Source organism: Portunus trituberculatus, chromosome 18 (genome assembly GCF_017591435.1).
Source record: "Portunus trituberculatus isolate SZX2019 chromosome 18, ASM1759143v1, whole genome shotgun sequence".
Taxonomy (NCBI): domain Eukaryota; kingdom Metazoa; phylum Arthropoda; class Malacostraca; order Decapoda; family Portunidae; genus Portunus; species Portunus trituberculatus.
This window is the reverse complement of record NC_059272.1, coordinates 19,911,240-19,937,485: the sequence shown is the minus strand read 5'-3', so window position 1 is coordinate 19,937,485 and position 26,246 is coordinate 19,911,240. Positions and strand designations below refer to the sequence as shown.

The 26,246-nt window shown below is 43.6% G+C and overlaps 3 protein-coding genes across 19 annotated transcripts in view; 2 read left to right on the top strand and 1 right to left on the bottom strand.

Moving 5' to 3' along the window:
* Positions 1-8,329, top strand: part of LOC123505895 — a 137,427-nt gene extending 129,098 nt beyond the window's left edge. Inside the window, exons 7-12 of the mRNA XM_045257743.1 lie at positions 645-773; positions 1,317-2,821; positions 3,136-3,439; positions 4,225-4,787; positions 5,163-5,304; positions 5,796-8,329. Coding sequence (XP_045113678.1) covers positions 645-773; positions 1,317-2,821; positions 3,136-3,439; positions 4,225-4,787; positions 5,163-5,304; positions 5,796-6,895 — 3,743 coding nt within the window. The 3' untranslated portion in view covers positions 6,896-8,329. The remainder of the gene's footprint in view (positions 1-644; positions 774-1,316; positions 2,822-3,135; positions 3,440-4,224; positions 4,788-5,162; positions 5,305-5,795) is intronic.
* A 2,117-nt stretch (positions 8,330-10,446) lies between these two features.
* Positions 10,447-26,246, top strand: part of LOC123505897 (general transcription factor IIH subunit 3-like) — a 34,959-nt gene continuing 19,159 nt past the window's right edge. For 10 of the 15 annotated variants that reach the window (XR_006675289.1, XR_006675288.1, XR_006675297.1 and 7 more), the window contains exons 1-6: positions 10,447-10,651; positions 10,731-10,957; positions 11,168-11,402; positions 11,654-11,808; positions 14,068-14,523; positions 14,941-15,134. Coding sequence is in view for 1 of the 15 variants with exons in the window: in XM_045257747.1 (XP_045113682.1) it covers positions 10,462-10,651; positions 10,731-10,957; positions 11,168-11,402; positions 11,654-11,808; positions 14,068-14,322 (1,062 nt within the window). In the remaining 14 variants the exon portion in view is untranslated. Of the gene's footprint in view, positions 10,652-10,730; positions 10,958-11,167; positions 11,403-11,653; positions 11,809-14,067; positions 14,653-14,940; positions 15,135-26,246 lie in introns of those variants that run through there. The other 5 variants (XR_006675298.1, XR_006675299.1, XR_006675301.1 and 2 more) reach the window with 5 other exon arrangements.
* On the bottom strand, positions 15,827-25,959 carry LOC123505896. 3 transcript variants are annotated; one of them, XM_045257744.1, is made up of 4 exons: positions 25,784-25,959; positions 18,738-18,926; positions 17,879-18,331; positions 15,827-17,284 (listed from the first exon to the last, which is right to left on the bottom strand). In XM_045257744.1, exons 1-4 carry the CDS (start codon positions 25,942-25,944, stop codon positions 16,756-16,758), a joined length of 1,332 nt encoding a protein of 443 aa, XP_045113679.1. In that variant the 5' UTR covers positions 25,945-25,959; the 3' UTR covers positions 15,827-16,755. The 3 variants fall into 3 exon arrangements, with proteins under 3 accessions (XP_045113679.1, XP_045113681.1, XP_045113680.1); XM_045257746.1 differs by lacking the exon at positions 25,784-25,959 and adding an exon at positions 19,066-19,572; XM_045257745.1 differs by lacking the exon at positions 18,738-18,926.

Here is a 26,246-nt window from a genome sequence, read left to right as displayed (position 1 = left end):
GAGTGAGCGGGTGTTTGCTCTCCCACACACTCAGGGAGATAAACACAAGTGGTTCTTCAGAAGTATGATTTCCTCTGTGTCTGATGAGGAGCTTATCAGTACTGGCAGGGTGAGGACGTGAGGGATCAGTATCAGTGGTGTGGCCTGTTTCCTCGTGGTGAAGGACAGGTGTTGCTCATGTTGCTTGTGGTATCAGATGCTTAGTCACAGTAGCCATCTTTATAGGTAGTAAACCAGGATTTTCACACAAGTTATCCATTTAGTATATTAAGTATTCTATTATGCACACATTTATTAGATTGAATTGTAGGCATTGGATTAAAGAATCAAAGAGCTTTATCATTGTAAGCTTTGAAGTGTATACCAGTATGAACTTTTGACCTTAGAATTTTGTACACTCATTGAATAAAGAATAACGTATATTTGAATAAGCATGGAACTTGCTAGTCTGTTTAATGATTACCTCACCTCTCGTTATGACATGTTTATCTAGAAAATTCACCTCTTGTAACATTAAGCCTCAAATAAATAAAAGAAAAGCTATAATTTTCTGTGGTCACTGTTGCCACTGATTATGTTAGAAGGCATACATAGTGTGACACAATCTGGTGATCACAACCCAGAACTCTTTCCTTGCTTGACAGACACAAACCAGAGTCATGACAGGACACGTGACCGCAGCCCCATCACCCCCAATGTGCCCATCACCACCCTCAGCACCAGCAGCGTCACTGTCACCAGCACGATGCATGGACGCAAGAACCAGCCCATCGGTGAGTCTGCCACCACCGCAACCACAAACACAACTTTTAACACACTTATCTTTCAACTTTGGCTGATCATTTCTGACCTTTCTTTAGTAATTAGCACTTTCAGCAATCCTATGTTTTTTTATTCTTTTTGTTGCCCTTGGCCAGTGCCCCTTCCACATACGTACAATTAAAGTAGAAATAAAAAGTATGTACAGAGAATCTAATGAGTGATCCAGAGACTTCAGTTAAGAAATTTATGATACATACTAGAGGGTAGCACTATACCACAGTGCATTAGCTTTATCAGTTCAGTCACTACCACCCTCTTCTTTGTTTTCCATAGCAGTTGTGTTGGCAAGGTAATCTTAGTTGTAGTTAAACAGTCTAAAGAGGGATGTTGAAAATTTTGAAAAAAAAATTATCATAAATATAAGACTTCTCTTTCTTGTCACTATTAGCTATTCTTCTTCTTAACATTGCATTGGGGAAGGGAACAAAAATGAAAGTAAAAAAATAAAACCTACATTACCTCTTTTAATCACATCCTGCATTACTCCCTGTCAGGCGTGGCCACCCAGCAGATGGCCCAGCCACTGGACATCCGGAACCAGGTGATGTTCCGGCCCATAAATGACGTGACGTTCCTGGGCCACGTGCAGGCACAGACGCAGCCCAAGACACAGACGCAGGCCACCAGTACCAAGGACGACCTGCCCCTGAGCAAGCTGGAGCCACCCAGGGACACCATCAGGTCCTCTGGGAAGCCTCGGACACCAGCCATCGTGCGGCCCTTCGAGTCCACACCCTCTGAGGGGATGCACGCAATCCATACAGTGATAAAGAACACTATGCCACCGACAGTGAAGAATGGGGAGAACCTGAGTGGGCAGCAGGGCAGGATAATTGTGGGAAACGGTGAGCTGATCCCCTCCAGTGAGATCAAGAAGGAAGCGGTGGAGGTGCGTGGAGTGGAGCAAAGACCGCTGGACATGAGAGGGGTGGAAGCGAGGGGAGTGGAAGTGAGGGGACTGGAACCAAGAGGCGTGGAGTTAAGAGGTGTTGAGGCAAGAGGTGTGGAAGTAAGAGGTGTGGAAGGAAGAGGTGTGGAGCAGAGGGCAGTGGAGGCAAGACCAGTGGAGCAAAGAGCACTGGAAGCAAGAGGAGTGGAGGCAAGAGCAATGGAAACGAGTGGAGTGCAGTCAAGAGGAGTGGAGACAAGGGGAGTGGAGCCGAGGGGACTGGAAGGAAGGGGAGTGGAAGTAAGAGGTATTGAAATGAGGGGAGTGGAACCAAGAGGAATGGAAGGAAGGGGAATGGAACCAAGAGGAATGGAAGGAAGGGGGATAGAACCAAGAGCAATGGAGGCAAGAGGAGTGGAAACAAGAGGGATAGAAGCAAGAGGAATGGAGCCAAGAGGGATGGAGCCAAGAGGGATAGAAGCAAGAGGGATGGAGCCAAGAGGAATGGAAGGAAGAGGAGTGGAGGTAAGGGGAGTGGAGGCAAGAGGAGCAGAGGCAAGAGCAATGGAGCCAAGAGGATTGGAACCAAGAGGAACAGAACCCAGGGGAGTGGAGCCAAGGGGAGTGGAAGCAAGAGGAGTGGAAGTAAGGGGAGTGGAGCCAAGGGGAGTGGAGGCAAGAGGGGTGGAGACGCGGGGCCCTGGAGAGGTGCGGGGAGTGGAGCCTCGTGCAATGGAGGTGCAGCGTGTGGAGGCCCCGGGCGTGTGGCAGCCGGTGAAGCTTGAGAAGAGCAGCCCCGTCCCTGCCCCCCCCACCCCCAGCCTCACCACCACCACTGCCACCACCCACACCCAGCCATCCCCACCCCAACCCCCACCAGTGCAGGTCAAGGCACAGCCCCCACCAACACCTCCCCCACCCTCCCCACCTCCAGACCCCCCTGTGAGCCGTTTAGATGTGGAGGAGCAGCGCCTGAGGGAGCTGCGGGAGGCTGGCCTGGAGGTGGAGGAGGCAGAGGAGGTGCTGCAGGAGGAGGCCATGGCCCGGGCCAGGGCTCTTATGCTGGTGTGTACAAAGGGACCTCCAGCGCCCCTTGACACTTCCCATGAGGTGAGTGTTTGGTGTGTGCTTGGGATGTGTTTGGTGAGTGCTTGGGATGTGTGGCATTGAGGAAACAGTGTCTGGGATGTGCACAACTAGTTTGCTTTATGAGGGAACTGTGTGTATGTGTAGGTTGCCACATGCGGCCAAACATTCCACTCACTACACACACAATGCTATACAGAATAAGAGTTAATTTGTTCACATATAACATTTATCAATCCATTCTGGAGTTGAGGAATGACAGAGTGGAAGACTTTTCAGAGGAGTGTTGGTGTAAGAAAGCTTCCTGGATGTTGTGTTAATAACTGCCTGTCTTTCAGAAAATCTCCTTCCTGAACACGGTGGGGCTGATCACACACGCCCACGCACAAGAGGCTGAGCTGTTCCAGTGTGAGCGGCGGGCGAGGGTGTTGGGCGCCCTGGAACCCTCCTCGATCCCATCATCCCCCAAACACACAGATTCGATCTCAGAGGAGCTGGTGCCCATGCTGGCGCCGGGACACAGCCTGCCACCTGTGATAACCACCCCTGAGGAGCTGTGTCTGGCCCATGAGTACCCACACAAGGCCCGCTTCCTCCACCACCTGGGACTGCAGCCTCAGCACTCCCTGCACCGTCAGCAAGGTGAGTCAAGTGTTTTCTGTCTCTCTCTCTCTCTCTCTCTCTCTCTCTCTCTCTCTCTCTCTCTCTCTCTCTCTCTCTCTCTCTCTCTCTCTCTCTCTCTCTCTCTCTCTCTCTCTCTCTCTCTCTCTCTCTCTCTCTCTCTCATACCTAAATGTTGAGACAATTTATATAATATAACACACACACACACACACACACACATACCTGCATAGTGTAGTGGTTAGCACGCTCGACTCACAATCGAGAGGGCCGGGTTTGAGTCCTGGTAAGCGGCGAGGCAAATGGGCAAGCCTCTTAATGTGTAGCCCCTGTTCACCTAGCAGTAAATAGGTACGGGATGTAACTCGAGGGGTTGTGGCCTCGCTGTCCCGGTGTGTGTTGTGTGTGATGTGGTCTCAGTCCTACCCGAAGATCGGTCTATGAGTTCTGAGCTCGCTCCGTAATGGGGAAGACTGGCTAAGTGACCAGAAGGCGACTGAGGTGAATTACACACACACACACACACACCCACCCCGACACACACACACACACACACACACACACACACACACACACACACACACACACACACACACACACACACACACACACACACACACACACACACACACATGGTGCAGGTGGAGGGTGGTGAGAGGTTTTCTGTCCATTGGATGTTCAGCATGTTCTACTGCCTTCATCTTGATTCCTGCCATGGAACATTCTTGATTCTTGCAAAACTTATACTTCAGTTAGTATATTGATGTAATAAAAGCATCACTAATCATAACTCTACTTTGTTGCAGAAATTGAAGCTGTGTGGCAGCTGGTGGTGCAGGAGCGGCTGCGTAGGTACCGGCAGGAAAGCTCGGACCCGCTGGAGGTGCGTGTGTGTGAGGCGTTGGAGCAGCTCCTCACCACCAACAACAACCACCACCAACAATCCAACACCACCACATCCCTCCCTTCCACCACCACCACCAGCTCCCTATCAGTTCCTTTGCTCAAGGTCACCACCACTACCACCACCACTGCAGCAGCAGCAGCCACTTGTACCACAGCATCACAGTCTTCATCCCCCACCACCACCACCACTGCCACAGCCTCCACGCCGGCGGCCGTCACCACCACCAGTACAGCTACGCAGGCCACATCCACTGCTGCTGCTTCTGTTGTTGTGACGGGCACCACAGCCACCTCCACCACCACCACTGCCACCTCCACCATCATAACCACCACGGCTGTTGCAACCACGACAACTGCAACAGCTGCTCCACTGGTGGCCACTGCCCCCATGAAGGTGGCCAGCATACCTGTCACTGTTGCCACAACAGGCCACAACACACCCACCCATAGTCTAAACTCTAAGGTCAGTAGATGTACTGTACAGAGAGAGAGAGAGAGAGAGAGAGAGAGAGAGAGAGAGAGAGAGAGAGAGAGAGAGAGAGCATCATATGTACTATGTAATTTATTGATAAGAATTATATATATATATATATATATATATATATATATATATATATATATATATATATATATATATATATATATATATATATATATATATATATATATACACTCTATACTTTGATAATTAGTGTATGCATATGTTGTACAGCAATGCTTCATTCTCTTCATTATTGAGATATCAGATGAAGAACTAGAGAACTAGAGGATTCCCTTACACATTTCCTTCCCTGTCATTATCTGTGGGTGTGTATCACTTGTGGTGTTCACGTCACAGGTGGTGATGAGTCGCATGGGCGGCAGGATCCCCATGAAGGATGCGTTCATCATGTCCTCGCTGCCGCCTGAAGAGGATCCACTGCTGGCCGGTCTACAGGGAGTCGACACAGTCATTGAACACTTCATAAAGAATGCACAAGGTCAGCTCAGAAAGTATACTGTTTCTGTTGATATTAAGAAGAGTGTTGTCCTTCACTTTTCCTTCTATTATTGATTATTGTGCACTCACTACTGTTCTCCATTCATTCTTGGTATAGAGAATTGATCACTACTGCTCTACAAACATTCCTCTTGTATCTAATCCTCTCTTCACACTATCCATCCACCCCTTTCAAGGTGTCTTGAATCAGATCTAGTTATTTTCTCTATTCATGCTCCTTCTATTATCCCTTCCTGCCTAAGCCATTACATCACTGTCTTTTTACTTATTGAGGATGGCATTTCATACCAAAAATTTAATAGAAAAGAAGAATTATAACATAAATATTTTCATGCATGGTGTCCCTGAAAGTGCAGCTACTGCAAATTTAGATTTTTCTATTTTGATACTATAAGATCATTGCTTAAATTTGAAATATGGCACAATACTGCATTATTAGCTGCTAGTTTTAATATCTGATTCCCTTTACAGCTCAAGGAGGCAGCAACAACTCACTGCTCTTGGAGCACATTGAAGAAGTGAGGAGAAGCCAGCTGGCTGTGTGTCAGACAGCACAGCTGGTGCAGGAGCAGGTGGCTCAGCTGGTGGCCTCCAGGGCCCAGCTGGAGGCTCACAGATCAGCACTTCACCACCACCTGGCTGCCATCACTTCCATTATAGCTAACAGCACCAACCACTTGGCCACCTCTACCTCCGCCACCACCTCCACAACCACAGGCAACTCTCCCTCTACCATATCAAACAGTACCCAAGTTTCCATGGCAGTTCCTGTAACCTCTTCCTTCATGGGTGTATCCAATGGTGCTTACACGCTGGCAGGTGGGAACTGCACCACCAGCACGGCCACCACCGCTACCAGCACATCTATGGGCCACGGGCATCCTGTTCCCCTCACCACCACCACCTCAGGCCTAGTGACTGGACACCCGGTCACTGCAGTCATCAACAGAAGCATACAGTCAATGGTTCCCAATGCTCCTGCAATGTCATGGGCTGGCCTGGCTCCTCCCTATCTTGGCAGTACAAATATTTCACTCTCAATGGAGAATAAGGACGGAGTGATCTATTCTCACATGACGACCAAGGATAACGGGAAAGATGCCAAAACCATTGTATCAAGTGTAAATACCTCAAAACCAAACCGGATATCTCTTCCCCATGGGAACAACAAAATGCCCAGCAGTCGCCATAATTCCACCAAGACCCAGAAGCACATCTCCATAGAAACCAGCCACATCTCGCCCGTCAAATACAACGGCATACCAACCAATCCTCCTAAACAGATCTTCAAACCACTCCAGATCAGTGGACCAAATGCAAATGTGACTCTTTCTAAAAAATCCAAACCCATGACCTACTGCCCACCTCCCAGTGTAACCGGACACTCACAAGCTTCAGTAGCACTTGTCACTCCAACCACCACCATCGCCAACCAGAACGGGTTACTGCCGCTACCAGTCAACCACAACTCAATCAGCAAGAATGGCAGGACCAACAAGCCACAGATTGGGTTCACCCCGTACTCAAAAACCTCTCCCACCAAAGTTACGCAGTCTTGGATATCCAACTAATTATGTCTTTGCTCTATTTAAACTATGTGTATAGAGTAAATTTCTCTCTGAGGGGGGTGTCATTTTATGAGGTTTCCTAGACCCTTGCAGAACCCTTGCTTTAGTGAATGTTTCATACAGTATTCCTTGTTCTAACTCTGCCAAAGACTACGATCCTCACAAGAGGAGTGCAGCCGCCCCTGTGGCCGGAAGCTGAAGATGGTTGTAGCATAATTCAAGAAATATTACTAGTCAGGTATATTCTTATCAGTTGATGGCTTGGAAATGGATCAAGAATATGTAATTCCACCACCACATTAAAATGTTATGTCCACCTAAATGTTCTGTGACAGCCAATCAGCATGAGTTATTTCCACAGTGCAGAACACTGTATAAGTGTGTGTGCATGTGTGTGTGTGTGTGTGTGTGTGTGTGTGTGTGTGTGTGTGTGTGTGTGTGAGAGAGAGAGAGAGAGAGAGAGAGAGAGAGAGAGAGAGAGAGAGAGAGAGAGAGAGAGAGAACCAAAGCCAGACTAATGTGGTGGTCAAGAAAAAGGTTGAAGGAAGTAAACTGTGTTCCAGCATCTGATCATTAGGTAAGATTTTCTGGTACTGAGATGTCCATACTGCACAAAGAGTTAATTATATGTATCTTATCTAAATTACATAAAAACACAAACTTGAAAATATCTCTTTTAATTTTATCTTCATATTCCACCCCAGTATTAAATCACTAAGAGATGATGTGAGTGGTAGCAAGCCTTGAGTTGGGACAAAGATTTTGATTCGTTGTCAGTTAGTTTGATGTTGTATGTATGTAAATCAAATTGAATTTTTAGTTAGCTGGGTTGAAATTTATTTCAATTAATTGTTATGAGAAATCTTAGGAATTCCTTAAATAAAAAAAATAATAATCTAAGATTAAAAGATTAAGTGGCATAGTTTGTTCAAATTTACATTATACTTTAGAAATTTATATCAAGAAAATTGGCAGCAACAACTCACTACTATGTACATTGAATTGGAATATTCTCCAAGTTCCCTATACTATCTTCCTTAGAGGCTAATGATAGCATTTTAATATTCATATAGTAACAACCACTAGTGTCCATTCCTAGCTAGAGAGATCCCTGAAATGGAAGGAGAGATGATATGATGTATTTGAGAGACTTGTGCTGAAGGAGGGGTGTGCATGGCAGGGTGGTGACGCGAGGTGACCCGGGAGTCTGTAGTGTGTCTGTGGGTGCCGGTGACCTGGTGTGTGTGCCTCCTATGGAAGTGCCGGGGTCATGCTGGCCCATACTGTTTACTATGATCATTTCAGGATGCCTCAGTGCTGCCACCAGTCTCAGCATAATTCTTAACTAGAGAAATTATGTTTGTATTTATGAACAAATCTAATTGAAAAAATTATATATAAATAAAATATAGACTATTGAGTCCTTTCAAACCTAATTTTTCCATAGAATAATTATCCCATAGATAAAAAAGATGTAGAAATTTTGAATGCGTCTGTGTGTGTGTGTGTGTGTGTGTGTTGGATGTCACAGAAGACTTGACTAAAACGACCTGCAATCAAATATAGGGAAGAAAAAGGGAAGGAAGAGTGATGGACAAGTGTATCCAGTGGTTCACCAGAGAGCAAGGCGTGAGAGGCGGATGTGCAGACCGTGCTGCGGCAGACACACCCTTCAGCTGCTTTCTCTCTGTTGATGCTCCATTGATCTCCATTGGCTCCATTGATCAATTATTGAATCAATCAATGGTTGAATATCATAACATGCTTTTCACTGCGACATACCATCCCTCACTTCTCACTCTTGCTTACCTCAACCTGGCAAGATTACTGAGAAAAAAAATCATCAAAGGTTTTCAGGGCTATTACTTCCTCTCCCTCTTCTTCCTCTTATGATTTGCAACCTTGTGGAATAAACTAGAATCATGATGAATACACCCGTGAAACTCTAATGAAAACTAAGACCACCAAAAACGTAGATTAGTTGTGGAAATATTTGATCATGTGCTCCCTGAATCAAGATCAACATAAGGCTCAGCAGATGTATAGTGAGAGTTCAAAGCACAGTTCGAAGCCTTAGCGGCCAAGTGGGGCGTTACAAAGGCGAGACGAGGCTGGCTTAGCTGTTCCGGTACCTACTGTCTTGCATTTCAGCTGTGCACTGATAGAATGACCACATCAGAAGAACACAAAGCTGATGGTAACACCCAGAATAATTGAAATGAAACTTCTGTATGGTGTAATGCAGATAATCAAGTAAGTGTGTGTGCATGCGTGTGTGTATGGGGAGAAAGGGCTACGTAGGGTGTTGAAGCAATGAGGCCAGCTTGTAAATACTGCTGGTGCAGCAAAATACACAGTACTTGGTATACTTTTATATCAGCGACATACGGAAAATGGAAAGGTGTTTTAAATTGGAGGTAGACAGTGCTATGTTGGCCCAGACACTGAAAAAAAAAAAAAAATCATGACATCATAGACCGGTCAGCACGACATAAGTCCATACATTCAGAAACGCTTCCCTTTCTCACCTCGACCAATTTCAAAGACTACAGAGATCATTAGCCGACTCGTAAGGAGTATTAATTTTGTTCTGTTGATAATGCAGAAAACTTGTTAACATGTCACTAGAATTACAGAAATTACCCTTAAACACCCATGTCACTTCAACTAAAACCCCTTGAAAATATTGAAGGTGCGGCGCGGAACTGTTTCATAATATGGGCCATAGAAGAGTAAGGGGAGTGTGCGATCGAACATTCAACATCGGGATGGACAGGTAGTGGTGCGTCTGGCAATAGGTCACGACTACCTATCTAATAATATGCATGCAGTTGACAAAGACGTCTATGAAACTGCCGAATAAAAAGTGTAGAAGAATCATTAAGTATCAAGAAAGGCTGGTGAAAAGATTACTGAACGAGATGATTTTTAGTATTTTCAGTATAATCAATCAAGGCTTAAAATCCTCTCTTCCTGCCTTTGATTTTTAAAGAAATTTATTACTATTTTTTTTTTTTTTTTTTAGTTATACATACCTCCTTTCGATCTTATAGTGATGTAAATTGTAACTGACCTGTCATCCACATGAGATCATTCCTTCTCTCTCTCTCTCTCTCTCTCTCTCTCTCTCTCTCTCTCTGCTGTATGCCCGTGTTTTGCAGTCTCGTTCTAATGCTTTCCATCCCACACGTACACCTTCACCTGGTACAAAAACTACAGCCTCAGTGTCATTCGCTATATTCTAAACCTAAAGTCCCGTACGATCTCCAGACTTCTGTTGATGAAAAAAAAAAAAGATAGTACATGAGCATAAAACAGTAGGAGATTGATTTCTCAAAAGCTCCCAGAAAGGTACATGAACCACTATAATAAAATATGTAAACACAAAACACGGTGACGGTGACAGGAAGTAAACTTTGTCATCATTCGTTTATTCTTGTTTTCTTGCTCCATTTCAATCTTAACATACTCTTGAACCAACAGTGCAGCAATTATATCGATGTGTAGTCCCCAGCTGTCAGTAATTGACAAAAAACTCCATGCAAAATGTTGATTTTTTTGTCGAAATAATGATGTTGGAGGCGATTTGGCACCTCCTCCTCTCACTGGCGGTGTGGCGGTGTCAGTGTGGTAAGCGACGTCAACACCGTCATCTCTGCCGCTGCCGCCGCCACGCTGATCCCCCCCTGTACACAACAGAAAGGCTGACCCTACGCTCAATACTGAACTCCACCTTATTTACTGTGAATGTGAGACTCGGTAGGAACTCATACTTTTGTAGGAGTACGATTACATTACAGAGCGTCCATTTATACCGGTTTGCTGTGATGAATTGTAGCCTTTCCCTGTCCCACCAGACAGACCATGACGGAGGAAGGGTGTCTGCTGGTGATGGTGGTGGACATGCACCCCCAGCTGGCTGAGCACGACGCTCACACGTACTTCAATGCTGTTGTGGCCTTTGCTAACCTGCACCTGGCTGCTAACGTCCGAAACTCTTTAGGAGTCCTTGCAGCCAACCACCTGGAGTCAAGGTTCCTGTACCCAAGCTGTAACGGTGACGGGGTGAGTGTTGAGTGCTGTGTGGTGCCTTGCTGTGACATCACTGTCATATGAGACTCCACTTGCTTAGATGCTAATTGCTTTATTCAATTTGTAAGGAAATTGTAATAAATTAATGAAGCTGAGTAAACCTAGAACATACATGACCTTGACAAACTGCAATAGGAACTGAGTGTGTTTTCTGAAGTGTTTAATCTCCAAAATTTTTTGCAGGTTGAGAGGCAAAAGGATGGTCGTCTGGAAATGCTAGGGCAGGTAGACCGAGCCATTGAGAGAGGCCTGAAGACCATGGCTGTGGCAGCGGGAGCCAGTCCAGTGCACCTAGAGCAGAGTGAGTCCCTCCTCTCTGGAGCCATTGGCAGGGGGCTCCTCTACATCAAGAGGCGGGAGACTGAGGAAGTTCTAACCAAGAAGTTGCAATCGAGACTGTTAGTGCTTAAAATATCATGTGAGTGTGACAGTAATGCATGTAACAAAACATAAATATATACATATTGTTTAAAAATACTGAACATGAATCAAATGAATATGCAATGTTTTCCTTGCTTTCAAGCACTGAATCTTAAGATTAATTCACTGAGCTATAGGAATTTTTTCTCTATCATATAGTTTCATTCTATAACATTTGGTAAATAAAGAAGATAAAATTATTTGAATAACAGAGATTGTTCAAGTCTTTGTCTTCATCCACATCCTCAGCGGACACCGGGAGCCAGTACCTCACCTACATCAATGCTTACCTGACGGCACAGAAGATGTCAACACCAGTTGATGTTTGTGTTGTGGGGGGTGACTGCGGCCTCCTGCAGCAGGGTGCTGACATCACAGGTGGGACCTACCACTGTGTGCGACAGGTGGGTGTACTAACACACACACACACACACACACACACACACACACACACACACGCACACACACACACACACACACACACACACACACACACACACACACACACACACACACACACACACACACACACACACACACACACACATCTGGACATCTGGAACAGCTTGAATGATGAGATTGTATCATTGTAACAGCAGAAAGTATGGATAAATTTAAGGAAAAGTTGGATAAAATTAGGTATGGGGACGGGTCACTATGAGCCCCACTTGAACTCTGTGATATACACCTAGGTAAATACGCACACACGTACACACTGACGGGCAGACGTAAGTAATATTTTATGCTTGAAGAAGCCAAACAAAAGGAAATTGATATAAATATACAGTTGTACCTTGCCATAAAAGACTTAAGGGGAGTGTCCAGTTTAGATTGGTGTTGTCATATCTCCGGTAAATATGCATGAAACACTCTGATTTTTATGTTGTGAAGTATTGGGAACATGTACATCAATATTAGACATTCATCCCCATTCTAGTTCCCAACCCTGCCATGCAATTGTAATTGCAACTAAAACTCACAAGTGTTATTCCGGCGTTATTATTTACTCCATAACCTTCATTTTCCTGTGGCAAAGACACATTATAATATGAAAGATTTTCACGTCATTAGATTTTTTATTTCATCTTTTGTTTTTGTTTAATAGATTTTTAAAAAATTTATTTTTAAACTTTTTTTGACCAAAAAATATTAATACAAAATTACAGGTCACATATATAAAAAAAATAGCGATGTGCATTGAAAGAAGAAGTATTCTTCTCCTTTCTAGTTTTTGTTTCATTGAAATCAAGCTAAAATTGGCTTTAAAATAGGTTTTAGAAGAGGAATAACTTATGTTTTGAGATATGGGCCGATAAAGTTTATCGATTGATCTCAATCCCATTATAACACACTAGGAAGTTTATTCAGGTTTACTATATATTCTTTTTTATTTTCTACAATCTCATAATACAGTTAGATGTATATCAGGCTCCTAGTCCCCTCCTGTCAATGATGTTGGTCATGAAGAGGCTTTTCTTCCGACGCCGAGCTCTCACTTTTTCTGGTTGTGATGTGTTTTTGAAATTGCTTGTTGTGCAGTGCATAGTTATGGTGTTCTTGTATACATCAGGCTTGAAACTGTAGTCAAAGGCAGGATCTGGGCATGGATAACGAGAGGAAAGAAGATTTTCAGCCTCCTTTTCCTCAGCATGACAAGCTCGTCTTCACTTTCCACATCTTCATTTCCTTTCTCAATATTTTGTAGAAGAGCTTCTTGAATTGTGATTAATGAGGCCTTTTCTTCTTTATTTCCTTGTCTGTTCTGCGTGTGATGTGGTGGGTTGTGGTGTGGCAGTGGTGAGGGTGGTGGTGGGTGATGTGAGGATGTGTGCTGGTGCATTTGAAGTGTCAGGTTCAACACGCTCTTTTTATTCTTTGAGCTTCCATATTCATATTCCAGGTGTCCTTCCTCTGCTTATTCCTCTTAGACACGTGTCCCATGTGTGAGTTATTGGTAAGATTGCACTCCCCCACTCATATGCCACATTTTGGATGAGGGGAGACTTTTCTAGAGAAAACATGTCTTGATTTTTACCTCATTGGTGATGTGGAGCAAAAATTAGAATGATTTAAAAAACAATTTCAGAAACACACCAATTTATGGAGAAATAGAGAGAGAGAGAGAGATAGAAAGAAAGACAGAAGCTAAGGAGCTGAAGCAGGGTTAGAGAAAGAAGGCAAGCCCAATACAGAGGTAGCAATAGTGGGGAAATCTTTGTGAAGCCCAGGGCCACACCTAAACAGCCAGTTTGCATTTGTCTGCATCAAGTTGGTTGTTCTTGCATATGTACATAAATTAATGTAATTTTTCTGGTTATTTTTGTGCTTAAAAGATATTTACTACTGTACAATAATAAGGTGGTTTGAATGTTCAAAATATCTTTTTGTTATTAAAAGAATAGATTATATAAAAAAAGGGAAATAGGAGGCCGGTTAAGGCTATTGCGGACAAATCTCTCAGTAATGAACAATTTGTAGCAATGGACACCCCCTCACCCCCAAAAGTGTCTGTTATGGTGAGATAGCTCTGTACTTTTAAACTGAATGAAGATTTATTTGGTATGTAACATTGTGTTTGTTTTTGTAGAATGAAAGTTCATTAATGCATGAATTGATATTTGACTTGTTTCCTTGATTTGTTCCTGCTTCTCCAACACCTACAGGTGACAGAGCTCCTCCAGACATTGCTGCTCATGTACCACTGTGGTCCAGCTATTCGCAGGAAGATGAATGCTCCACCACCTGACACAGTGGATTACCGCGCTGCCTGCTTCTGCCACCGTACACTGGTAGATATGGCCAGTGTGTGCTCCAATTGCCTCTCTGTTTACTGCAAGGCCGTGCCACTCTGCACCACCTGCAATGTCATCTTCCAGACTGATCGGCCTCTTGTTCGTCTTAGCAAGAAGAAAAAATGAGAGCGATGATAGACTGGGGGAAGTGGAGCATTGCCCTCCTTTTGTGGAAAGGTTAAGAGGAACAAGAACAGAGTGGTGGAAGGAGAGGACTTGATATTATTCCCGGCAGTGCCACACCTCACAATTCATGGCATGGTGTGTTGGCAGGGAGGCAGTGATGCATGGGCTGCAGAGTTGAGCTGGAGAGTCTCACAGCCTCAGGTAATAGCTTCCTTGAATGATCCAAATGTTGTTTATTGGCAATAGCTGGTCTCACACACCACTGTGTGTGACTTTTCCTGTTCTCCAATTTTATATTTGCTTTATAATAAACTGATATTAATTATTTCATACATTGATTTATTTTGTTTGAAAATATATAGTTCTTTGAGTCTGTTAGGGAAATGAGTGAAAATGAGGATGATGATGCTGATGATATTGATAATGAAGATGCTACAAAGGAATGACAGAAAGTAATGATGTTATTGACTGGTTTTGGTAGTGATGGTGAGATTAATAACAGAAGTGGTGTGTGGGATAATGATGGGGAATACTGAGCTGAGAAAGGGAAAGTCATCTCAGATGAATGTACTTGTCTTTCATACATCCTTCCTCCAACATGTTGTTCCTCACTGCCAGGCCACACTACTCACCATATACAAGTATGCCCTGAGTGAGGATAGATGAAGATGGGAGGTGAAGAATAGAGACATGGATAAACTGGTTGGCAAAGGAACCATGGGACTGCACATGGAGTGATCTATATGGCCTGCCATTGTTGTCAATAACATGCAGCAAGCAAAGGTCACAAAATGACAAGACAAACATGAGAGGTTAGTGGAGGTCATACAACAGTTATTTAGAGCCATTTGCCATTAAAATTCTCTCGATTGGAAAAGGAATTTGTCTCACATCAATTCAGTATCTCTTGCTTAATTATGAGGATTAGGTCAGTTCATTTAAGATAATTAGACATTGTTAGTTTGATCTTTTGCAGTATGCTGCCTAAAAGGGATGGCTAAATCTTTTTTCCTATATACTTTTGTGTATCTTCCTTTTACACAGAAGTAACAGAAAAGAAGGTCTTTCTTGTCAGAGTGTAAAGGTACAATTCCTATCACCTCCATAGCATCTCTTCTTTCTTGAGTGAATACTGGCATTCGAGTGGAAGACCTCCCTTCTGTAAGCCAAGTGTGTTAATCTCTGTGCTACCAGACCAATTTAACATTGAGAACATTGAAAAAAAAAAGTGAGGCAATCTGAGTGATGCTGTAAGATGCAGCTTGGTTAACTTTTGTTTGATCACAGTGGTTATGGAGGTGACTGTTGATGCAGGAGTCATTTGTGGGTCAAACTCGGGAGAAAGGTGATGGCAGCCTGAGTGGCAATAAGTGTGAAGGCATTAATGCATTCATAGTGATGCAAATCTTTGACTTCTACATAGATGCTTACTGAACTGTGAAGGGAAAGAGTTATGTACTGCATATGGTACATACTTGAATAGTGTATGAGTAAAACTGTGATATTGACTGAATGTTTATTGTTATGTTGAGATCAATACAGCAGCCTGGCATGGAGATTACAGCAGAACTGCATCCAAACAGCCCAGAATTTCCAGACAAGCTTGGAGAATATATCATGAAGACTTGTACTATATACTCAGTCCTCAAAAATGTCCTTTACTCTTACAAAATATGTAGTTGTAAAGCTGTACTACCATAACACTGCACAAAATACATATGATATTTGCACCATGAATTGTCATTTCATGGCATCACTGCAGATTATCATTTGTATTAGTGCTCTCACTCATTTGATTTTTTTTTTAATTTTTCTTTGTTTTGTGTAAAAAAATATATTTTTGCAAACTTACATACATGTTATTTATAGTCTGGTGGTAAGCTTTTGGCACTTGTGAGTATTTAGTCAGTGACCTGATGTGGCACCACCACGAGGCTCAGCCATGCTGACCAAGAGGAATTAAATTTTTCTCGTGTGCCATTCTTGTGGAGATATGCAAAAAAATAGTCCAACAGGTGTATCTCCTGAATAAATAAGTACTTTGGTAAGGAAGAAGAATGTCCCACAGACTTTTTCTCTTGGGCACAACTTGCACCTGGAATGAGGTGTGGCTGTTCACTTCCACAAGTGCATCAGGATGCCAATGTTATGGGTCTCCTGTTTTTTTTTTTTTTCCCACGGGGGATCAACCACTAGCAACCCACCCTGGTGTGTGTAATGCTGTTTGTTCTTTGGTTGCTTTTGTCAAAAGGTATTTGATAAATTAAGGCTGTCTTTGCACAGTTTGGAAGACTGAATGTCACACCACTACTTAGAATACTAAGTGGCAACAATTTGTATTTCTTTGAAGTACTGCTGGTGCCCAGCAGAGTGAAGGGAAACTGATGAGTCTCTTTTTATGTTGCCATGAATCACCTTGTGTTGCTTCATGCTCTATAGTGCAGGAGAATCAGCAGTGCTGAGGTGCAGGTCTTGTGTGAGGGTGGGTGGGGTTGGGGTGGTGGAGTGTGTATTGAAGGAAGCAGGGAGTGCCAATTTGCTGCTACTCTTTGGCTCCCCTTTCTCGCCATCATCGTGATGGCAGTTGTCATTGTCTGTTCTCTTTTCAAGTCGCAGTAGAATCTTGAGTTCTTTTCTGAAGCGGCTGTTGAGTCCCACCAGGAAGGCAATGTGGATGACGTGCTCCAGCAGCTGCAGTGTATTGCCCACCGCCCTCAACACCTCCTTGGGGTGGTTGCCTCCGCACCGGTCTGGGAGTGCCTCCGCAAAGCCAGTTATGTAGATCATGATAGGGAAGGTGAACAGGATGTAAGAGGCAGTAATGGCAATGGTAATGATGACAAGTTTGTGTTCACCACTCCTGCCCGGCATCTTGCTGCCCACAGGGAGGTTGACCCGGCCCTGTACCACACCCACCACTAGGCCAGCATTGAAAAAGATCAGTAAGCAGCCTGGGAACCACCTGCAGGGAAAGCAAGCAGTTTTAGTAATGCATTTTTCTTATTCGAGTTCCATTCCAAATGTTCCATGATAGAATAAATACATATAGTGTAATAAATGAGTTTTAACATGTGAAATAATAATGAAGGATTGAATTATCCAATTAATTCATGCAAGTGATATCTTGCACAAGCATCTTGTTTTACTATCATTCACTGCTCAGACAACCTTCAGGTACTGGCATATGCCTTACAGCCATTGCTTAGGGGAACATTGCCTAGCCAGGCCAACCCAGGAGTGAAATAAGTAATTGGTGAGATCCTCATTAATGAGAAATGACACATGAATGCAGGCATGTCTCCCAGCATCCCATAGCACTACAGATGTGTGCAGGCTTGTGGGTGAGATAGGTATCACTGGCTTATCTACCAAGTAATTCTTTCAGCGTTATTTAGCTTATTCCAGTGAAATTAAATAAACTGACAATCATTATGACAGAAAAAATCATGTTTCATGGAGCAGTGCTAGTCTCTGCCTTTTAACAAATATGCAAACTACACATGCACTACAAGTATTTCAGTGAACTTGAGTGGGTGAGCAAGTCCCTCACACTCACCTAATGAAGAGGCCGTATATGGCGCTGTACACCTTGTGCCACGTCTTCTCAAACTGGTATTGGTAACCTGTCACGCTGATCCAGTGGCCTCGCGTGCACTCCTCGTCCCCTTCAGCTGCGGTGGAGCAGGTCACCTCAGCCAAGACCATGTATACCAAGTGGAAGGTGACGCAGGCCATCGCCGTGGCCAGCAGTCTGTTCCTCTTGACGTGGGGTCGCTGCTGGATCTTTGGGTAAATCTCGTACATCCACACCGCGATGAAGCGATCCAGTGACAGCCACACGATGACGTACGTCCCGAAGGACTGACACACCCCCACCATCGGCCAGCCGAAGTGTGTAAAGTAGTAGGCCTCGCCATAGGAGGAGTAGGTGCATCCCGTGATGGTGGTGATAACGGGGATGTGGAAGACACACACCAGCAGGTCTGAGGAGGCCAGGGCCAGGAAGTACCTGTGGAAGAAGTCGTTGATGTTAAGACCGCACATGTACGATTCATTCTTCTTCATCTTCCTTGTGTCTGAAACATTGCCAGTGACTTACTGATACGGTGAATGCCATTTTCCTTCCAATTTATTCTCTTTGCCTCATAAAATGAACGGTACAATCAATAGTTGTGGAATGTATTCAACAAATTGGTAAGATACGGTTTCTTTCCCGCTTAAACCTGCACCATAAGTGAACGCGAACCTCGTGCTGCATAAGTGTTTTGGTGTTGCTTTAGGTGTTGTTCTGTCAATGAGGATTTTTCCCTATTTCTTGTCAAATGGACGAGGAAAACTTCTGAGGAGAGCCACTCCCAAAAGAGGCACTGCGTAAATACTACTCCCCTTCTGCGTGTCTGCGCGTAGGTACTCACCAAACGACCCTGGTTGACCTGAGGCTTGGACGACTCAACACCACTAAACAGACAGCGTTGAGAACAATACCCGCGAACACCAGCACTGGCAGGACGTAGCGGTACACCACCCAGTGCATTGTGTCCACCTCCGCCATGGTGAGGCGACACTTGGCCTGAGCTGCGTCACCGAACACACCAAGAGCCTCACTGCAAGACAAGGAAGGATTGGTCAGTGGATGTAGGTCACGGATGTTGCTGATGCATTGTTATGCGTGGCAATACACTCATCACACTACACAATGCACACGTTTATCAAATTTTCTTGGCGTTGCGTCGCGTGACTCACCTTCCCGCTTCAATCTTCAGTCGTCTGTGTGTACTATGGCTGTTTCACTGGTCCTCCATGACAAGTGAGGAGGGCACTTCACCGCCTCCTTCTCTGTCTCTCTCTAAAGGCGCAATGGCTCTGGTAGCATCGTTTTATTCTTGTGGTGTGGCAGCTCAGCTCTTTCTTTGAATGTGACGTAATGAGCTATCACTGACAGGATGCCCCTCCCTGCTAACGACGCATTCCCAGAGCCCACAATTTCTGTCCTTATCCTTTCCATGCAACGTTCTTCATGAATGGAAACAGGCAAACCCATTGAAAACTGGTGTGATAACGAACACAAAATCTTGTTTTACTGCGGAGGGTCAGGAAGGCAACTCAATGGCGTGTCTTGTGGAATGATGCACGGGAGGCTGCGCGTGTCGTGCCTCAGGGTTCCTTGACCGACTTTTAACAAGAACGAGGCTGTCTGATAAATCCAGACATAGAAATAAAGACGTACTAGTTGCATTCACTGTGTTTCTTTTATAACGGGTAGTTTATTAGTATGGGAAGATTCTGTTCCTGGTGCTTTTCAAGTATAGCTATATAGTTTTACATCTTCATATTTTGTAATTTTTAAATATTTTTCGAATCATTGCGTCTTGAACCTTATAAATATACTCCATTCATATATTCATTCTCTCTCTCTCTCTCTCTCTCTCTCTCTCTCTCTCTCTCTCTCTCTCTCTCTCTCAAGATGAAAGTCCTTTAATCAGCCGTGCATTTCTTTCAGCGGTGATTATGCTTCCCACCAAATAGATATCTTGGATGTACAGTACTTCAATCACTGCTCATCCCCCAAACAGTGACTGAAACAGGATAACCTTGCTTCGAATCCCCTTCAGGAATGATGCCCGCCGCGCCCTTTCCATTGTTACTATATTATTTTTAGCGCAGGAGACTTCCACATGCGAACCTCACTTGCTATTTATTGATTGATTTGTTCTCTTTTAATGTAGGAGTGGTAACGCTCAAGAAAACAAAAATAAAAAGGTAAAAGGGGTATGGGCCAAATAATTACTCGAATATAAGTCTACAACGCATTTCATAAAGATATTTGCTGTGTGTGTGTGTGTGTGTGTGTGTGCCACGTGCGAGGTAACACAAGTTCTACGGTAAAGCGCATTCAAGACGTCACAGTGAAGTACTGGGTAATAACGTGGAGAGTGATGTGATCTCACTAAACGTTGCTTGCTTGCTTAAATAGATCTTCACATCCTAAACTAACTCTTTCCCTCACTTGAAAGAGAAATATTCTACCCATGTAATCATCACACATATGCACACTTACCAATCTCCCTCTTCACTGTACTGACACGGCAAGTGTTTATGGTGTTTACGAGTGTTAAAAGGTATCATATGACACTGAATAGACCGGAAACAAGGGCAGGATACGAGGATGATGTCGCTTGTTAATGAGTCCCCGAGGCCTTCTGAGAACTGAGACCACGTACGTTTTCACAGCCCACTCGAAAAGTCATGAGGAGGAGGAGGAGGAGAAGGAGGAGGAGGAGGGGTCAGTCTGTGGCTTTTCTGAAACATTTTGCCCTTTCACCACGGTTATTCACGCTACAAAGGCGGTTAATCGGGTTCCCAAGAGTGTTTCGCCTGTTTGTAATGTAGAAATGGTGTTAATCTCACCGGAGCCGTAAGAAGAAGAAAAAAAATCTTGAAAACTTGCGTCACTTTAACTACGTAGAGCCTTTTGAATGTAGGGGAGATGCGGCGCGGAAATGTTTTTTTTTTTCTTTCTTTATTTTTTTATGAATGAATTTGGTGTTTTACTCGAACGGTAGTGTGTGTGTGTGTGTGTGTTTCTCTGACTCGTGTGTTTTTAGATACTATGCATGTCTAAGTTCGTCGGTTCGTTTCTTTATTTAGGTCACATGAGTCAGTTAGTGTGTTAGTTAGTTAGTTGGTTAGTTAGTTAGTTGTTACATTAGTTTAATTACCTCTGAGCTGATTAGTGAATTATGCACTCAGTCAGTGAAGTGAGTCAGCTGATTAGTTAGCTAGTGAGTTGCGAGTAATTGGTTTATTAGTGAAGGCTGTTGGTTGGTCGATTCGTCAATCAGTCTCAGCTAACGTTCATGAAATCTTTCCACGGATTTTACAACGATTCACTGCACATTATAGAGGATTCACAGGTACCTACGAGAGAGAGAGAGAGAGAGAGAGAGAGAGAGAGAGAGAGAGAGAGAGAGAGAGAGAGAGTAAGTATTTAGGCGTTCCTAGATTCACCATTATCATCCTCTTTCTCTCTCTCCACTACTCTTCATCTGTATCACGTGTAGAAGTGTCTGTAGGGAAAATATTGAGTCGTTAGTAATTAAGAGAAAAATGTACAAAAAAAGTCAAGGATTTTTAACTATGTAGAGAAGCAGCTTGAGCTCGTGCATACTAATAAACAACACTTCGAGATGTGAAAGTTTCCATAAAGAAGTGTTGAATGTTGCGCCAATCCATGATATAATACACATAACGGACACATAACATCCCTGAAAATTACATCTAGTACTGTGGATTCATGTGTCTCAGTTTGCGAACCCGTGCGTGAGAGGCTCCGAGACACAGTCTACTCGAGACAAGGGGGTTCTCAGTCAGTCTACGAGGAAATCCCGGAAGTAGAAGTGCTCTGTGGTTGTTCGTTTTTCCTTGTGATTCAGGCGTCGGTGCCAGCAGTGGGAAAAGTGTGAATATTGTTTGTGGACAGCTAAGGGTGAGGTTTGGATACTATTACATGGTGGTCGTGGTATTGTTTGGACGCGGAAGTAAGACAAATGATCGAACACTCGCTGGGTGCTTTGTGTCTGCCGGTGAGTGCTGGACCCCGTCACTAATCTCCATCAGAGTCACTAATTATGATGGAAATAGAAACTTATAATCTTAAATACCTTCTCTTGCAGCAGCTGAATGCTCATTAGTTGAGTTCACAATTGGGTATTTTCGTTAATTGTGCAAATTTTTTGTTAAACTATCTCTTTAAATAATGAAAACACCCTTGAGGTTATTCCACATCACGCCGTAATCTCCACTCTGCGGTATGAAGTAAGGAAATGGTTACTTAATGGTTCTGAATGGTCTAATAGTAGTTTGGCATAAAAGGTTACCCATAATCCCTTCCCTTGTTTGTGTCTTTATAATGAACATTGTCATTAGGGTATGCAACTCTTCATTCTTCAATTGACATCTTCATCTGTCGTTATCATAGCTGCTGTGGTCGAGGTAAAGGGTAAGAATCATTTCCGAAGTTAACCTAATGATTTGTTGGATTCTTTCTTTTTACCTTTTTTTTCGCATTTATATGGAGAATCACAGATAATTCGTCACTCTTCTCATCTTGTCCCGTTTCTATACAGGATCGCTGGATACATTATCTCTAGAACAAAGACACTAAAGCTTGTGAAATGCCAGTGCCCCGAAACGTTTGGCGCTGCAGATAAACTGAGTTAGAAATGCTGGTGCGCGACCATGGTGAGGACGGAGGAGCTAGATGGATGTAACAAGTCCAGAATTATCGGTGCTTATTATTTGTTCGGCCATCTATAAATGGTCGAGGCTGCAGTGGTATTCGCTTCACTATTTGACCTTTCAGCTATATATACATGTTTTCCTACTGCAGTGTTATGGCCAAGATAATTATACTTTATATTTTCCAACCTTTCTGTTTAAACTTTTTTTAATAGTGATGTAAATGTTAAAAGACGAACATTGCAATGAAGGACATAACATGGCAGGCTAATTCGGGCACGTAATGAATGAACAAAAAGGCTGTCTAATGGGAGCTGGATTTTAATGGGCGTAGTTTTATGACGCATCTCGGGGCACATCCTGTTGGGGTGACGAAAAAGTTGAGCACTCTCCCTTGTGTCCTCTTAAGGCGTGTTCTATCCATGAGTCTTGAGTGTAGTCCCCTTAACCCCCTTGAGTACCATGACGCATTTCCATATTCATTCTGCTTACTGTTTGGTGATTTTATACAGCTTCAGAAACTTGTATAGGAATTGAAATAGTGAATACCGTGGCCACTAATCTTCTGACCTCCATAGACCCTTCCTAATATCAATAAAATGGTCTAATCGTACACAAATCTTACGATAAAAATGTGTCCCAGTACTTAAGGGGTTAACTTATCATCCCTTCACTTGACATTATCTCCCTCCTCGTCAGTCACTCCTGGCCATGCCAAGCGCTGGACTACGTTCTGACACCCCTCACGCTGCACCGTCACTACTTTCTAAAGGCCAAAAGTGACACGAGCTTCCAAGAGTAATTTAAGGTTCTTGTGACAGACAAACAAGATTTCTATGTTATTAAAAGGAGAAACAATGTTGAGAATTGCTGGCTAATCTGTGGGTTTTGAAAATATTCGAGAGTAGAGCGTTTTCTCTATTAGGGAGAGGTAGTTGTATGTTTTTCAGTAGTTTGATTTGTATCCCTTCATCATCCTTCTTTCTTAGGTGAGCAGAAAAAAGATAGAGAAGGAAGAGTAATATGAAACGAAACATTTTACGTTCATGAGGCGCATCTCGTTCCACTGTTGAAAAAAAAAGTAGTTAATAAAGCAAAACAGGAGTAAAAGTAACTAACGAATGATATCCAACATTAGAGAAGCTCGTGCCTTGCCGTCCATGAAGCATCGTCAGTGCCTTCCTCACCTGGCAGTCAACAGGATAATGAGGCAAAGCACTCTCTTCCGCCGGACAGTGAACAAGCGAACGCACGGCCTCGTCCATTCAACATTCCCTGGTGCACACGCCACTTCCGGTCAGAGGTAGCCAGGGAGTTGTTGCTTCCTCCCATCACCTCACCTCACGCCCCGGATGAGTCACCTTCTCACCTGGCTGCCCGTGAGTCATTCCAGGTGCTAACGTGCTGAACTAATTTGCTAGTACGCGTAGTTTTTTGATGGATTAGTGCTAGCTTTGGACTGCTTCTTTGTCACGATGTTATTTTCTTTCTTTTGATATTTGTTCTTTCCAGGGGCATGTTTTGGCATTTGATGGTTTGTTTCCTAAGTCTATTGTTTTCTTGGATTTCTTTTTCCTTTTTTTTTTCTGATTCATCATTCATTGTGTGTTCTTTTAACTAAATGTACTCGTATTTTCTACTTATGGTGTAGATCACTTGGGTGTAACATTTTTTTCCTTATCGTTCTGATGTCAACTTCCCATCGCAATTTTTCCTTTTACTAAATCTTTTTCGTGTTAATGTTACTTAACTGTTTTCCTGTTATGAACGATTGAAGCGGAAGTCGTTGTACTGAAGCGTCTGTACTTCTGATATTGCGTACAACTGTGTGCGATTTAGTGTTTGATTATATAGTGACGTGGATTGCTTTTCACCCTCTGTACATGAACAGAAGTGGTGTAAGGTGTAATTCACTGTTTGATCTGCTGCAGTCTCTGACGAGACAGCCAGACGTTACCCTACGGAACGAGCTCAAAGCTCATTATTTCCGATCTTGGGATAGGTCTGAGACCAGGCACACACCACACACCGGGACAACAAGGTCACAACTCCTCGATTTACATCCCGTACCTACTCACTACTAGGTGAACAGGGGCTACACGTGAAAGGAGACACACCCAAATATCTACACCGGGGAATCGAACCCCGGTCATCTGGCTTGTGAAGCCAGTGCTCTAATCACTGAACTACCGGGCAGTGTGTGTGTGTGTGTGTGTGTGTGTGTTGGGTGTTGCGTAGGACGCGGTGGTGGTGGCAAACATGTGATATCAACATCGAAAGGAAACAGTTGAGGTATGTGTCAGAAGTGTGTGTGTGTGTGTGTGTGTGTGTGTGTGTGTGTGTGTGTGTGTGTGTGTGTGTCCTTTCTTACATTATATTCTGAGACATAACCCCACACATAATGGACACACTTCATTCCTTCAAAGCCTCCGTAAGTGTGTACCTGAGCCGCGGGTGCCAGGTATCACTTTGCCACGACCGCTGCGCTGACATGCCGGACACACACATACACACACGTACTGAGAACTTTTACTTTTCGGTACAACATTGAATATCAGTGATCAATAATTTGTAGAATCTTTAACTAACATCTCATTCTTCAAAATCAAAATCCAGAGATAGCCTAACTGGAAGTGATATGATACGATGATGTAGCGGACGTGAATATCGCAGTGATGTTTTGTTCTCGTTACAGAAGCTTTGGAAAAAAAAAAATGCATATCTTTTCTGTCTGGTCGTCTAGTTCTGCGGTACTGGGTAAAGTGTCTGTGATGCGTCGATTAAATACCCAGTAATCATGCCGTCATATCACGCACGTACTTTTCTGGCAGTATATTGCAAAGCTTTCATATTTTGCATTCACACGCTATTGTTATAATAACGCCAATAAGTCAGAATTTCCTTCACTATGTAACATTGTCCGCCGTTTACGCAGACGTACGTCATACAGTGCAATCACCCGAGTAGACGAAGATATTCCCACAAATAAAATGAGATCGTAAAAATACAGAATTAATGAATACAGAACTTTTTTTTAACTAACGCCGGGCACACAGTATAATCATCTTTCCATACTGAAAAATCCATACAAAACTACAAAATTGAGAGAGAGAGAGAGAGAGAGAGAGAGAGAAAGTGTGTGTGTGTGTGTTCTCTTACACCTTGGAAAATAACCATGGTGTGAGAGCAAAGCGTTTCAGGATACTAAGCTAATAATTCTCACCTCAGCGTGTGCGGGGATGCGGTGGTTCGAGTCAGCTTCGGGGAGAGACAGTGGCGTCCAACGGGCAGGGATTGAGGGAGGGGGCGAGGCTCACTGTGGCGTAATCTTTCCTGCAGGTGACACACACACACACACACACACACACACACATCCGCTTCCATAGTGTAGCCTGCGTTTTCAGAGAGAGAGAGAGAGAGAGAGAGAGAGAGAGATTGAACTGAATTAGTGGAGGTATGGTGCTGTTCTTGTAGTTGGGATTATAAATGATCTGTCAGGATGCAGATTTGAGTTTTGATTGAATATACGAGTTTTATTTCTTCATTATTACTCGCATAAAGAGTAAATCAATTTGAAATAGCAAATTAGTCTTTCTTTACAAATATCAATCTTTTCTTGTTAACTAAAGAGGGCACAGGTGAATAATCTCCCTGTGGCACCACTCTCTTCCCCTTGTAATCCTCAT

Coding starts and splice junctions, on each gene's coding strand:
- LOC123505896 (XM_045257744.1), bottom strand. CDS start 25,944: ATGGAAGCGGATGTGTGTGTGTGTGTGTGTGTGTGTGTGTGTCACCTG. Junction 18,332..18,737: donor AGGTCAACCAGGGTCGTTTG/GTGAGTACCTAC, acceptor CTTCTTCCACAG/GTACTTCCTGGCCCTGGCCT. Junction 17,285..17,878: donor ATATACGGCCTCTTCATTAG/GTGAGTGTGAGG, acceptor CTTTCCCTGCAG/GTGGTTCCCAGGCTGCTTAC.